We start from the raw sequence: 16,379 nt of genomic DNA, 5'->3' as shown, positions 1-16,379 counted from the left end.
ACAGAAAGAACATCTACAAATGACCAGAAGGAACTGTTAATCAAACCAAATGTTTGCAATCCTATAACAGGAAAACTCGATTTAACTCCAAGGGGTTATTCCTTTTGACTATATGAATTTTCACATGTTAAAACATTTAAGTAATTTGACTGAGAAGACAGGGAGAATACAATATGAAAGCTAAGAACGGATAGGACCAGTCTGTAACATCTGGAATGCTAGGAATAAAAGATCTTGCTTGAAGAAAGCAGAAAGTTCAAGAATGGCAAATTTACTGACCATGGATCTAGAAGGGAATTTGTAACCTCAAGTGAGTTATTTAATCTATTTTAACATCAGTTTTTTCAACTGTAAAGTGGAAATCATATTTGTTATTTACCCTTGAGGGTCCTCAATTTCACACTCATGTAAAACATCTAGATTCAAACCCCACGTAAAAGACCTAGTTCAGTGCCTTCTGCATAGTTGGTTTCCAAAAGCAATAGCAAAGCTATCATTTATTACATCGATGCTGTACATAGTCAGCACACCTCACATACTGCTGTGGTGCATCCCTCTTCTTGCTGGTCTACAGTTCAGGATAGTACAGCATCTTGCTACTAAATGGTTGGCTGAGACCCGTGGTAATCATTGTGAAAAAGGAGACAGCTCACCATTTGGTCCTGACCACCCAAAAAAGATTCATGGCTTTGCCTTTATTAGAAGAGATGGAAGGCTCCAAAGGACCCAGAACAATGGTCACAGAACTGGCAATGGCTCTCAAACACTTGTGGGGTAGAGTTTTCTTTGCCCCAAGTCTTTACTCTGCTTTCTATTTTATGCTGTTAAGGCATCTGCCAGTCCTTCATTCATTCATTTACACAGCACTAAATGCTCCAATCCAGGCATGGGCTGTGCTCCAGGGCCACAGAACACAGATGTAGCCCCTGCTACTACCAGTGCATGCCACAGACCCACAATGCCTCTCACAAGTTGCTCCCATTCACCCCCCCCCCAAAAGAAACCACTTTGGGACTCTCAGATTTCTCAGTTTCTCCAGCAGAATCGGAGAACGTCAGCACTAAAAGAGACCCTAAAGGACCCTGAACAGTTTCATTTAGAGATGAGGAATGAGGGCTACATGTCAAGGTGTGGTGACCTGACCAGAGTCACATAGCTAATGAAGTAGCTATTCAGCCTGAAGCCCCAGCTCTTGAGCCACTAATCTTACTAGGGCCCTAAAACAAGACATCTTTTTATAACTCTCTTGCTCATTTAAACAGACAGATGTAGCCTATCGCTTCCCTTTTAAAATCTTCACTTTCAAATGCCCTCCAACTCCACTGTCTCTTTTTGCTTTCTTAGCTATCAAAACTAATCCAGAAGTAGTCTATCAAATGGGACTGGATAATACATCCTAAGGTATAAATGATTCATATTAATGGGGTATTTGCATTATAACAGGAGACAGACCTTCCACCCAGTATTTCTAATGCAAAAATAACAGACCTCAGTAAAGACTGGGTTATTCATGCAGCTGCTTGGGAGGCAAAGGAGGGTCTTCTCAAGCCTGACCTATCAGAGCAGTAGATGGCTTCTTTCCTAACACAGTCCTTTATACTAGTGTCCACAATGCCCTGGGGCTGACACTCTAATATGAATTAAATGAACAACTACTAAAACGAAGTAGGAAAGGACTTGAAGCCTTCTTAAACTTCAAACCAAATCTTCTAATCTGGGGTCTTAGCATAATAATCTGTCCCATATCCTGAAACATGACAGGATTTGGGCCAGAACCTCACAGTATTTTTAAAGAGCTGCACAGATCCAAATGGGCAGATGGTGTTATTTAACACGCACATATTTGGTGTCACTTTGAATTATTCTCCCTGGTGCATAACCTACAGTGTAAATAGCAAAGCTCTCATAAACAAATTTAGATTTTAAAACTAGCCCTTAGACATGCTAGTAGCTTAATGGAGTTGCCACAGTGGAACAAAACAGTTTTTAATCTGACAAATAACCATAAAATTAAAACATAAATTTACACATTTCACAGTTTTTAAAAGTGTAATCTCTCTACCCTAAGAATCATACAGATCAAGTAAGATGAGAACTAAAAAGCATCAAGTAGGTTTGTCATTCAGGAAGTCAACAATGACCCTACCATCTAGCTGAAAGGTAAAGGCCCTAAAATATTTCATAATAGCTGAGTTGTACGTCTTGGTTGGTACTCTTGATTCTCTGGGGCTCAGTTGCATAATGTGTAAAATAAGGTCACTCAGTTAATGTTGGATGGGTGGATGGATGGATGGATGGATGGATGGAAGGATGGATGGTTTAAAGACTGAATGGATAGATGGCTAAAAGGTTGAACGGATGGATGATAAGGGCTGGCCTGGTGATTTAATGGGATATTGTTTAAAACCAATGACAGGTTTTGTGTACATTTTGTTTGTTATAAAAAAAAGAGAGACCTATACCTATTTGTGGAAGAGGAAAGAATCTAGTAGAAAGAGAGAAACCGAAGTGCAAAAGCGTACAAATGACCAAGAGACATGACACCAGGAGCCCAGGAAGAACATTTACCCTGCCTTAAAAAGGTACCTTACCATTTCTTGCTCTAAAGACGAAAGGGAAGCAGGAATGAACAGAAGAATACATTCTATTTTGGAAAGTAGGGTGTGAGATGAGCTGTTTTACAGGTAAGAAGGCAACAAATGAATAAAATGTAGATGACACTGATCTCAGTGGAGATGCAGGTAAGGGTTATTATCTGAGAATAAAGGAAGCAGGGATGGAATTGGGAATGTGAGGGTCAAAGAAATGGTTTGGATCTATACCTTGCAGGACAGAAGGGCCATACGCTATACTCAGGACCCAGATCATATTTAAAACAAAGATTCATTTGTCAAGAACGCAGTTACCTAGCCTCGTAACCCTCTCCATTACTATATGACAGAAGCAGAGGGGATGATCAAGGAGCAATGGGGCTGTGGGCTGGGAGTGGAGATCCAGGTTTGCAGCTGGCCTAAGGGTGTAAATTTATCTCATCTTCACCTGCAGGGAAGGAACAAAAATCTGGCAAAGGGTTAACAAACAAGGCGCTTCCATCTGTCTAACAGACCTAAAAGCTGAACCTTTCATAAAGATGCCTAGATTCTTCCTATCCAACAAGACCTCCCCTTCTTGAATTGCATGTTCTATATATAAAACACTTCTCTCTCCTGTATCCTATAACATACTCAAAACTGCTTCAAGATTTCCACATAGCAGCACCATTGTAATTCCACAATGTAATTCCATTAAACCCATGGGAAACACAAAGGTGTCACAGCCTGAAACTGGCTATGTGTTTCCCAAGGATTAAAGTAGATGATGATATCACAGGATAGATACAGCAATGGTGGAGACTGAAGAGGAAATACGAAACTCTGGCAGTCTACTCCCAAATAGACTGCCAAATTGACACCTGCTCTAAGTCTTGAAATATTATCTAGTGGTAAACAGTTTTTTGACAAGAGGGGATCTTCTAGGCTTGAAGATAAACCAAGGCAAATGGCATGGGTTATAGTAATATCCATAACATTTTTAGTTTCCTGTTAGAATTTGCAAGTATACCCTTTCCTCCATACCACTGACCCTTTCAAAGTCCCTTGCAATTCCGCATGACAGAACTTCCTCCCTCCCTCCCTCCCCCTTCCTTCCTTCCCTTTTTTTCTCTCTCCTTCTTTCTTCCTTTTTTCTTTCTTTCTTTCCTTTCTTTCTCTTTCTTTCTTTCCTTTTCTTCCTTCCTTCCTTCCTTTCTTTCTTTCTTTTTTTCTTTCCTTCCTTCCTTCTTTCCTTTCTTTTCTTTCTTTCTTTCTTTCTCTCCCCCACCCCTCTCTCTCTGCCCCTCCCACCCCTTTCTTTCCTCCTGGCTCCTGCCTGTTTTGTTTAGGAATACCGAAGAGCTATAGAGTGGGTCTTGGCCTCCTGCCGCCTTGGGCCCAGCCTATCACCCCTCAGTCATCTGTTCCCCTAAGTAGTTCAGGGGGGCTGTGTAAAGAACTGCTCTTCATGTCCTTCCACCCCCTTTCCTGGCCACCTATTGCCAAGGCTTTAAGAAAAGAGAGGAGACAGAGAAGTGAGATTCTCTTCAAGGTCAACAGCCAGTGATCCATGCCCACCTCAGTGTCTGCGTGTTCACAGGATGAGATTTTCCACTGTAGCATCAATGACTACGGCCTGGACGGGAGGGCCACTCTCCTGGGGTGAAGTCATGGGGACCACTGACAAGTGGGAAATGCCAGCCTGTGCCATGGCGCCCCAAGCTCTGTCAGCTCCTCCTGGGTGGCAGCTTTCCTCTAGGCCCTTGCCCTAGAGATTCTGATTCAGTTGGTCTGGGGTGGTACTCAGAATCCATCACTTTAAACAAGCTCCCCAGATAATTCTGATACAGTCAGTTAATTCATTCACTCACTGGATCTGTGTGCATTCAACAAATATTTCTTAAGAGTCTACCCAAACATTATACAGTTGAACACAAAAACACAGATATGTTCCCAGCCTTTGTGAAGCTTCCATCACAGAGAGGATAAGACCATAAATGTCACAAATGAAATTATAAATTGTGTTAAGTGATGGTCCATGTTCTAGACTGACCAAATCTGACCTAATCCATGGCTGATTGGAAAAAGAAAAAATGTTCCCTCCAGAGACATTTGTAGTCTCCCTCCCTCCCCCTTTCCTTTCTCTTTCTTTCTTTTTCTTTTCCTTCTCTCTTTATCTACCTGACCCATTTCTACGGGTCTGTTCAAAGGAATACATCCACCACTAGACAATGCTGCTACCCATCTTCCTAGTCAACATGTTTATGAGAGGCAGAATGATGCTGGGACAAAGCAGTGGAAATTTAAATTCGAGCCTTCCCTATACCTTGCCTAGCAAGGTGACCTAGGCAAGTCAGAAGCTTTCTGGGTGCCTGTTCCTTAGGTCTTTGCTGGCTTAAACTGGATGGCTTCTGAGGGTTCCTTCCTCCAGCCCTGCAACTGCATGATTTTCGGGTCAAGTGGAGGTCAAGTTCTTTAGATGAATGAAAAGGAGTTGAAAGGAGCCACAACAATCTTCTAGTCCCACTCCCTTACTTTTGAACAGGAGGGGCTAGAGGGCATGGTCAGACAGACCCAAATGCAAATCTCACCATCTGTCTGCTATATATCCTTGGGCAATTTATTTAAATTTTGTGTCTGTTTATACTCAGAGCATAGAGGCATTGGTTATATCAACCACTTAGAATTTCAATGAAATCAGAATTAGAATTCACTTAGAATTAAATGAAATAATACATTCAAAGTGCTCAGAACAGTACCTGGCATAGAGTGGAAACACAATAAAAGGACCTTTCATTACAACTGATTCCTATCTAATTGTCATCTCTTCTACTGCTTTTCTGAAAACAATTGTTTTACGCCTAATCCCTGAATTAATTCTTTTATTTACTATTTTAATTTTCTTTTTTCTTTTTTTTTTTAAATTTATTTTATTTTTGGCTGCATTGGGTCTTTGTTGCTGCGTTCGGGCTTCCTCTAGTTGCGGCGAGCGGGGGCTACTCTTCCTTGTGGTGCGCAGGCTTCTCATTGTGGTGGCTCCTCTTGTTGTGGAGCACGGGCTCTAGGCGCGCGGGCTTCAGTAGTTGTAGCTCGCAGCTTCTAGAGTGCAGGCTCAGTAGTTGTGGTGTATGGGCTTAGCTGCTCTGCGGCATGTGGGATCTTCCTGGACCAGGGCTCGAACCCGTGTTCCCTGCATCGGCAGGCGGATTCTTAACCACTGTGCCACCAGGGAAGCCCTAATATTCTATTTTTATTCTTGATTCTCATTTTTAAAAATATTGCTTTGGCTGCCATTTCCCATATCTCTGTATTTAACATGAATGTGTAACACGTAGGTGTAGGAGCATGTCTATACACATGTTAATGGGGACACAGGGATCTAAGTATAAATGTCAATACAGCAGCATTTTCTCCATTCTACCAACATTTTGAGAAAATTAAGGGGAGCATTTTCTCCACATATCCACCTTACCATTCTCAAGAGCAAAAACAAAACTCAGAAATTTTTTCCACAGAAATAAACATTGCCCACAGAGGCTACATCAAGCAGACTGGGCATGTCCTTCCCACAGCAGATAAAAGACTAAATTGGTGGGTTTGGACTGTGACAACAGGTGCAGTTCCTGTGGCTGGAACTGGGCTGAGATGAGAAAGCTTGTGCCAAGTGGCCAGACGGGGCAGCTGGAAGTTAAGGGAAGGAGGTGCCTGGAGGGGATATGGGCCCAGGAACCGTAAGGGAAGAATGACAAGTAGGTGGCATAACAAACTCATTGCTGGCTTTCAACTTGTGAAATTAAGAACTAGCAGTGATATCTAGTAAAATACACACTTCTGAGTCCTCACTTATTTTTAAACATGTTAGTGTAAAAGCAGCATTTGCCAAACACATTTTATTTCTATGTACGTTTGTTCAGTTAACTGACGTTTCCTTCATAGGGGAAATAGCGGGGGGAGGGGGGTTGCTTGTTTGTGTTTACCTCTCTTCGCCTAAGACATTACATTGCATGATCATTTCAGTCTCCAGCATAGAAATACTGAGGTCCCCAAACAAATTCCTCAGGGCCAGCCCTGCACTTTCAGTATTCACCGCCTGGCTCCCTTGACATTGCTTAGGGGAGAGTAGTTAGGTAATTATCTCTCTGATGCCAGGAAACAAACCACTAAGCAGTTCTATGCACACAGCTATTCTGCAAAGCACCTGACTCTTGACCTCAATGCTGTCTCTCCATGAAATGCACTTGGCAGAAAAGAACAGTGGCTGAAGAGAAAGCTCAGCCCTGGGTGCATTTCAAGGGCTAGCAAAGCTGAGTCCCCAAGGGCTGGATACCACCAGTGTCAACAATCTCTAAAGCAGGAGCCTAAAGCTATCAAGAGCTATTCCCACATGGTAGTGACTTTGTCTTCAGTACAGACCAAGAATTTTTTTTAATATATTATTATTTTTTTAATTTTTATTGGAGTATAGTTGATTTAAAGTGTTGTGTTTAAGTGAGAGAGTGACATGGACATATATAAACTACCAAACGTAAAATAGATAGCTAGTGGGAAGCAGCCGCATAGCACAGGGAGATCAGCTTGGTGCTTTGTGACCACCTAGAGGGATGGGATAGGGAGGGTGGGAGTGAGGGAGATGCAAGAGGGAAAAAATATGGGAACATATGTGTATGTATAACTGATTCACTTTGTTATAAAGCAGAAACTAACACACCATTGCAAAGCAATTATACTCCAATAAAGATGTTAAAAAAATAATAATAAATAAAAATTTTTTAAAAAATAAAATGAAGTGTGTTAGTTTCTGCTGTACAGCAAAGTGAATCAGTTATACATATATATATATCCACTTTTTTATTTTTTAATTTTTTAGAGGTGATTTAGTGTTCTTTACACTATATTTTTTTACATCTTTTTTTTTTTACATCTTTATTAGAGTATAATTGCTTTACAATGGTATATTAGTTTCTGCTTTATAACAAAGTGAATCAGTTATACATATACATATGTCCCCATATCTCTTCCCTCTTGTGTCTCCCTCCCTTCCACCCTCCCTATCCCACCCCTCCAGGCAGTCACAAAGCACCGAGCTGATCTCCCGGTGCTATGCGGCTGCTTCCCACTAGCTATCTACCTTACATTTGGTAGTGTATGTATGTCCATGCCTCTCTTTTTACATCTTTATTGGAGTATAACTGCTTTACAATGTTGTGTTAGTTTCTGCTGTACAACAAAGTGAATCAGGTATATGTATACGTATAGCCCCATATTCCCTCCCTCTTGAGCCTCCCTCCCACCCCCCTAGGGCGTCACAAAGCATAGAGCTTATCTCCCTGTACTATGCAGCAGCTTCCCACTAGCCATCCATTTTATATTTGGTAGTGTATATATGACAGACCAAGCATTTTTGAGAAGGGCTTTCAAAATCTTCACACATCAGAGGTTTTCCTTTGCTCAAAGTTTTACGTTAGTCAGGAGTATCCTCTGCTTCCTAGGAATGCAGCAAGGCAAATATATCATAAAACAACACGGCAGTGACCATCAGGCTTCAGCAGCTGCACTCCACACACAGGGAGAAAGCCTCACAAGCCTGGATCTGCAAAGTTGGTCATGGTCTAAGGAAACCCCTTTATTTGGAGGAGAAGAGAAGCAAGGACATGGGACATCACCATCTCTAAGTGAGAAGGGAAAATGACTGTTAGGCTTAGCTCACCCTGCATTCTGGTAATTCATTTATAGCCTAGTGAACCCACACCAAGATACTACTAGAATAAAATCCAGACTTGCCATTTGTTCAGCAAGCAAGCTGGGAAAACAGCTGAGAACTTAACCAGAGAGGCAGTGAAGTGAGTGATAAAAGCACAGGCTCTGGTGCAAGCCAGTCTGGGTTGAAATCCTGCTCTGCCACTTGCCATCTATGTGACCTAAGATAGGTTACTTCCTATCCAGCTTATGTATTAGTAAAATGGAAACAGCACTAGCGGTTACCTCATTGTACTGTTTCTTGTCCATGTCTCTATAATAATTAGTAATCACAGCATTATGTATAGAGGGAAAACAAGCTTTCTAAAACCTCTTTCTCCTTAAAGCTCCTTAATATAAATTTAATTATATTAGAGTGATTCCACCAGTTTAGATGCCCCCCTTTAAGGTCACTTAAATTAAAGAAAACTACTGCAGGTGTTATAACTTATTACACCTATAACTATTTTAGCACATAAGGCAATGGAGCCTTAGGGGTGATTATCATATTGCTTTTTGACTACTGGGGATTTTTTTTCAAGGAAGCAATAGGGAAATATATGTAAATTTTAAAAGAAAAGGAGATGAAGGGGGAAAAAGCTTAGAATTGCCACATCCATGTCAATATATTTAAAGAAACTGAGCTATATTTCTACTGATCTTGATTATGTCCAATAATCCATTTTGAAAAGGGTAATGAAAAACATTTTAGTTTAACTGAGTCACACTTACTTTATAGTATCTTAGACATTAGAATTTGACACAGAATTATGTCTTCCTTTATTTTCCATTTTGTTTTTTCCTTCAACAAAAGCAGTATATAATTGTTAAAAAAAAAAATCTTTTTTCCAATATTTTAAAAACATATAACCTGGATAGTGAAAGGCCTCTATCAGTCCCCTATCCAACATATACACACACGCAGTCACTGTAAGGTGCTGGTGTATACTCCTCCAGAAGTTTTTCCTGTACATATATAACGTATATATTAGTAATCAGCATGTTTTTAAATAGCAGGGATTCCACCACTTACCAAAATAAGCCCTGATATTAGTGACGAAGTGCCTGTCAGGGCCACGTAGAACTTCGGTGTTAATGTGTTCAAAAACATGCTCACTGAAAAAACAAGAGAGAGGGAGAAGAACAGAGAATGCATGAGTATGTCATCAGTAAAACCAGCTCTCATTTTCCTTTCTGGTGAAATCATTTGTTTCTGATGACAAGAATTACTAGAATCATAGCCAAGGGCCGCTAAAATGGTTCAGCAGTACACAGGCTCGGAATACTAGATTCAAGTTATATATCCTAAAAGAAAACAACTACATACAAGAAGAAAGAGCAGCTTTTTGTTTCTGCCTCCCAAAGCTATTGTTGTGAATGGTTTTCATGGATTTACAGCCACTGAGGAGTCAAATCAAAGCTGGTTATTAAACTGTTAGAGAGGAACGGAAGGTACCCTAATATGTTTTATGGGACCCTCACATCAGTCTTTGATGAGCCAACAAGCATATTTCAACCTTAGAACAAATGAAAAATAACTATATTAAACAGTTATTAAAGATTCTAACACTATGTTTACCCCTGGAAAAGAAAGGACGTGTTAGCATGTAAGTTAGCATATATCAGTAAAATTTTTTCAGCTAACTTACAAGGTTGTCAGACTGCTCATCAAAATAATCATATTCAATGCAGAAAAGATGAAAAATAAGCCACTAAAAATGAATGTGTATTGTCAGACACCTTCCTGACCTGCTCCTGACACTGTGCATATCAAGTACACAGTTGATCTGGTTGCCCATTAAGTAAGGTCACTTATACATTTTATAAGTATATTTTAAGTCATTATTTATATCTAGAAATTGCACAAAACTTTGACTACTACCAAAACAACAACTGACCTAAAGGGTTTTTTGCATGCGTATTCACATTTCTTTACTGAATATGTTTGTGGAAGGGGATCATATCCAGTCCTGTTTTAAAATGAAGAACATTAGAAGTAGGACTTTTGGGCTTCCCTGGTGGCGCAGTGGTTGAGAGTCCGCCTGCCGATGCAGGGGACACGGGTTCGTGCCCCGGTCCGGGAAGATCCCACATGCCGCGGAGTGGCTGGGCCCGTGAGCCATGGCCGCTGAGCCTGCGCGTCCGGAGCCTGTGCTCCACAACGGGAGACGCCACAACAGTGAGAGGCCCGCGTAGCGCAAAAAAAAAAAAAAAAAAAAAGAAGTAGGACTTTTATGTCATTAAGGGAAAAGGCTTTTGTATTTGTCAAAGCAAAGTCACCAGCATGAACAGAGATCAGCCCAGAAAGCAAAGTCACCAACATGAACAAAGATCCTATGCTCACTCATTCAACAAATGCTTCTCTCTGTTTATGAATGAGACTGTGGACAAAGAATGGACGCATGATTCAGACACAGCTCCCACCCTCTAGAAGGTCAAAGTCTAGCTGGGAAACAGACAAGTAAACAAGCAATCACCAGACAGTTTTGATAAGTGCATAGAAGGGTCCTGTGCACAGAATTTTATGAAAACACATAAAAGGTATGCATCTCAGGCTGGGAGTCAGGAAGATGTCTGGGAGACTGAGCAGGAGTTAACCAGACCAAAGTGGGCAGGAGGAGGAAAGGAGAGCAATGTGAGTGAAGGACGGGGCCTGCTTTGAGGCCCTGAGGAAACAGCACACAGCCTTTCCAGCTGGTTGCACGGGTTGAAGAGGGAAGGAGCTTGGGCTGTGGACCCTTCGCAAAGGCACAAACGTGGAAGGATGCACTCACTCCATCCTTCCTGGTTACTGGGCATGCTCTCAGTAAACCTTCTCCTCCCCAACACCCACTTTAAATGGACTGGTTTGCCGTGGCTCATGGTCTGTCATTTGCAATCACGAATCTGGACTAACACAAAGTGCTCAGTCAATAGTCACAACTTGACTAAGTGGACTCTTTCAGGGAGGTAGCGAAAAGCACAGAAGAAGCAGTCAGCCTAGGGCTGTGAGGCAAGAGGAGGTACAGTTGAGCTGAGGTGGTTATGCTTGGCCATTAAAAAAACAAAGCTTGTAATTGACAGTCTGATTCTGAGGTGCCTAAAATTCTCAAAATTCCCCTCCTCATGCTATGAATGATCCCACATTTTCCATTATTTTTAAAAAGTCACCAAAACAAAGTATTCACTTTGTTATTCTGTATTTATGAACATTCATATCTGTACCATATACTTTTCAGTAAGTTTCTGGGGACAAACTGAACATAGAATTCAACAAAATCCATTTCTAAAAGAAAGAGGAAAAGACTTGCCTGAATTTGAAGTGCTTTGGTAGCCCTGCTAACTCCCCAGCAACAAAGGCATAAAGCAATAGAGGAAAAAAGATTTTCTACTGAAAATTGCTGATCGACTGGGGACAAAAGATTATAGAATGAATCGACAAGTGAAAAAAAAGAAACTATGTGAGTTTTTTAAAGAGATAAAAATAAACATTCTATACCTTTAGTTTTACTTAAGATTATATAGCTACCATAGGTAATACAAAAATTAAAACATGACCCCGATTTAGACCTGCTGGTGCTGCCCCACGACCTCCACCAGAGCCCATGTAAGGAGCTAAGTTCTTAAAGACTAAAGAAATACTGTTCCCTGGAAAGACAATAAAGTGGAAATTATACTTTAAAAAAAAAAAAAATTAAAACATGCTTCTCTACTATATCCAGTTATAGAAAGCTACCAAAGTTGGGAAAGAAAATGGTGGGCATTAAAAGAAATAGAGACACAAATAGAGAATGAGAAAAGTAGAAATAGAAAACATTTAGAGAGTGGGAGGTGTTCATTTAATAACCTATTAATTTTACAGTCCTACTGGGCATTCTGGCTAACATCATTAAGACATGGCATTTAGCAATTCTGAGCACAAAAATCAACAATCAGTACTTGCCACTTGAATCCATCTATCTGTGTTTAAAGTTTATAATAAAGCAATTTTACAAATTAGAGAACTTAATGCTCACTTCAGCTCTGTGAGGTCAATATTATTATTCATCTTATTTCACAGGTGGAGGCTGGGCAAAGAGCTGAACACCGGTCATCCAGCCTCCAGAGCTCAGGCTCATGGCATCAAGGGTGCAACATGAGAACGCTGCTGAAAAGCATTAAGGAACAAAATAGCAAAAGGAAAACAGTAGTCTTTCATTAGAAAAGGAGAGGAAGCTCTAAATAAGTGATACTGAAAGATGGATGTTTTTAACACTGTACTTATTTTTATCACTGACTGTTAAAGACAAGTCCACTGGGGCTTCCCTGGTGGCACAGTGGTTGAGAGTCCGCCTGCCGATGCAGGGGACACGGGTTCGTGCCCCGGTCCGGGAGGATCCCACGTGCCACGGAGCGGCTGGACCCGTGAGCCATGGCCGCTGGGCCTGCGCGTCCAGAGCCTGTGCTCCGCAGCAGGAGGGGCAAAAAAGATAAGTCCACTGGGATCTTATCATCAGTGTGTGTAGCCCCAGGGTGGAAGGGCAAGAAGCCACCCCGAAGGGGAGCATCTAGTTAAAGATTCCCCCATTAAATTAGGAGGGCTGCACATTGCAAACTGGACTGCCTGGCCTAGTTTCATCAGGGTCACTAGCAATTATTTTTGAAAATATATGAGGGCCTTATGAAGTACCTAAAAATTAGATCAGAAAACTGTGGGGTGTGTGGTTTGAAACATAAAGTGGATATTCCTGACATCCATAGACATATCGATACTATCTCCACAGGTGCTGGGGCTAAGGAAAAACAAATTCAAAAACAAACAGTAAAGACTAATCTAGCTTTGGTAAAAATAAATTATACAATGTCCTATATCAACCTGGAAACAAAAATTAATAAGTCAGAAGGCTTTTCGTCCGATCCAGATGGGCACTCTAACAGGTCACTGCTTAAAGAATACTGCATCAGTTATTCAAGGGCAGCCTCAGGGACTGTGTCATCAGGTGTTCTGAAGATGCTGAACTTTAACTTGGTACAGTCTTCGCATTTAATTAATGAGTAAACAGGAAGAAATTAAGTACAGGTCTGAGAAGAAACTAGGTATGAGGGGTGGGTTAATGGATTGAAAACTCAGTGACCCCTCTGGATCACAGAAGAGAGGACGGAAGAATATAGTACAACAGGTCAACTGTGGAAAGTGAAGAATCACTCCTGTGAGCAGGGAACTAGAATACCGGAGGGCTTAATGAGGAGGCACTCGGAATGGCCCTGTGAGGCCCTGTCTGTGAGGAGCCAGCCCTGTTTCTGGCCCTCGTGACAGTAAGAGCCTCCTCCCGTATCCTTCAGAGCACGAACAATTCCCAAATTAGACTCCTGGAAAAGATGTTCTGTAAAACAGAGTGAGCACATAACGCTTAAGAAGTGTTTGACTCCTTAAGATATATTCCGCCTTATTCAAGCCCTTGAAAGAAGAGGTTGGGCTTCCCTGGTGGCACAGTGGTTAAGAATCCACCTGCCAGTGCAGGAGACACGGGCTTGAGCCCTGGTCCGGGAAGATCCCACATGCCACGGAACAACTAAGCCTGTGTGCCACAACTACTGAGCCTGTGCTCTAGAGCCCATGAGTCACAACTACTGAGCCCATGCACCACAACTACTGAAACCCATGCACCTAGATCTGGTGCTCTGCAACAGGTGAAGCCACCACAATGAGAAGCCCGCGCACCACAACAAAGAGTAACCCCCACTCGCTGCAACTAGAAAAAGCCCGCACGCAGCCACAAAGACCCAACACAGCCAAATATAAATAAATAAATAAAAGAAAAAATAGAAAAAGAAATTTTTTTTAAAAAAAGAAAGAGGTTAAGGCAGCATCAAAGACTTGGAGGTACTGACTAGATAGAACTGAATATGAAGTGTGATAAAGTCTACAGCACCCAAAAACATGGGTCTGCTTTGTCCTGTATTCCATTTAACACCTTGCTAAAACAGGGCATGTGAAGTAGAAAAAATTAGAAAGTTATAACAATTAGCAATCACTGAAAAGATTAGGACTAAAGTCCCTAGGAAGAAAGGTTAAAGAAACTACGTCTATTTAAGCTGGATGAAAAAAAATAATAATAATAAAGAGATTTTGTGTAAAAGCATTATGCCTGGGAAAGAGAGCAGGGTTAGGAGACTTCGTCTCTAAATGTGAAACCAACTGCAGCATGGAGGCCCTGGGAAAGTCCCACACCTTCCCAGAGTGGTTCTGAGGCTCACATGAAACAGGAATTCCCTCAACCCTCACAGTGAGATGCAATTTATTTTCCCAAGGAGTTGACAACTTCTACCAGAGAAGTAGATAATAAGCATTCCAGGGAAAGGAAATGTTTATCTTGTTTAATTTTACTTTTTCTTCATTTCATTTAGCTGATGAGCGTTTAGGTCAATGGTCCCAACCTGAGTCTCCAGCCTAAGTGAACTTGGAAGTAGACTCTCCCTCAGTTGAGCCTGAAGATAAGATCACAGCCTGACAGACACCTTGATTACAACCTAGTGAGACCCAGCTAAACTGTGCCTGTACTCCTGACCCACAGAAGCTGTGAGATAATAAATGTGTGCTGTTTTAAGCTGCTATATCCATGATCATTTGTTACGCACCAAATGAAACTGATAGAGTCATGTATAATTCAGGAAAGTGAAAATCCATGTGGACATCCAATAACTCCAGCTAACTGCAGTGAGCCCAGAAAGGGTGTTAAGATAAGCCAACTCTATCTGCTCCAAGAGCGTCTTTCTAAACCGTTCATAAATAAAATGCAACTTCAAACTCTGCTGCCATGATAGCATGTTATTCCACATGCTGATCTGTGATTGCCTTTGCAAATCCACTAATATTAAAGTAGAAGCTCAGAGGAAACTTTTTTAAAATACGGAAACTAAGTATCTTCATTTCACCCCAGTAAATGGTCTTTTAAAAAAAAATAGGCACATTTTAAATATACAACATTTGCACGTTTCCAAAAAAAGTCAGTTTTACATCTGCAAAACTGCATCAGTTCAACAGAAGATTAAAAGCACACCAGGAGCACATTTTCTCATTTGTTGCTCCTGTTTCCCTTCTCCTTGCCCTTTACCCCTGGTCTCCTTGAGCTCTGATAAGGTCTCAAGCTTTATGCATCACAATTCCCTGGATAAATCCTGTGGCATTTATCCTTGAGAGGAAAAAGACATGGAAGTATATTTTTAGACCGGTTCTTATGGCAAGAAACCTTCATAAATCATTCTGTCTACTCTTCCCTCTACCCTTGACGTTGCCTTGGCAACTTTACAGGTATACTGTTTCTGCTTTACTGGGCATCTGGCTCTACTGAGGAGTGGAGCTGAGCACATTCTTTCTTTTCTCAGCTGTGATCTGGGAAACTATAACGAAGCAGAATTCAATCTTCATGGTTCCCTGTCCTTTGCTGGAGGGAGGCCATCTGTCAAGCCATTAAGGACTGTCCAAAGCCCAGTCACATACAAACCTCGGTAACCCAAAAGGACAAGTAAAGCAAGATCTCAGATTACCTGTTCCCTTTTATTTACAAGTAAGCTGATGTTGGGGAACTCTCGTCAAGAACAGGAGAGAGGCTTGTGTAAGTCTCACATTTTTAGCTATTTAAAACATGCTTTAATTTAGGGTTGAAGTTATGAATCTTTTTGTTTCTCATCAACTGTTTAACATTAGGAAGAAAAAAGACATATTTGCCTCTAATGGGAGAAAATCTTCCCTATACTTATTTTGCAAAGAGACAGAAGCCTTGTGGAGACATGGTCCTCCAGAGTCTGGCCTCCTCTAGCCTACAAGCATTCACTGTACCTCCATCATCCAGCATCCAGCATCCAGCACCCAGCATAGAGCCTGGTCCACAGGGGTACTCAATGTTTGATGAACACTGCATGCCTGCATAAGGGTAGAGGACTAGGTGATGAAGTTGTAATAACATTATCCCAGGACTTCTGATTAAAAAAACAAAAAAAACTTCCTGTATCTGGAAACATTGAGTCTTTGATGGCTCTAACCTTGTCTTCTGATCGCGCGCGCGTGTGTGTGTGTGTGTGTGTGTGTGTTTCTATCCCCAGAGTACCTACACA

The 16,379-nt window shown here is 41.3% G+C and overlaps 1 protein-coding gene across 4 annotated transcripts in view; it reads right to left on the bottom strand.

The window, feature by feature from the left end:
- ST7 (suppression of tumorigenicity 7) overlaps positions 1-16,379 on the bottom strand; it is a 254,521-nt gene that overhangs the window by 110,930 nt on the left and 127,212 nt on the right. For all 4 annotated transcript variants that reach the window (XM_060019955.1, XM_060019957.1, XM_060019954.1 and 1 more), the window contains exon 2: positions 9,340-9,422. In XM_060019955.1, coding sequence (XP_059875938.1) covers positions 9,340-9,422 — 83 coding nt within the window. The remainder of the gene's footprint in view (positions 1-9,339; positions 9,423-16,379) is intronic.

Source organism: Delphinus delphis, chromosome 9, assembly GCF_949987515.2.
Source record: "Delphinus delphis chromosome 9, mDelDel1.2, whole genome shotgun sequence".
Lineage (NCBI taxonomy): Eukaryota > Metazoa > Chordata > Mammalia > Artiodactyla > Delphinidae > Delphinus > Delphinus delphis.
The sequence above is the reverse complement of the archived record's forward strand: the minus strand, read 5'-3'. Positions and strand labels throughout refer to the sequence as shown.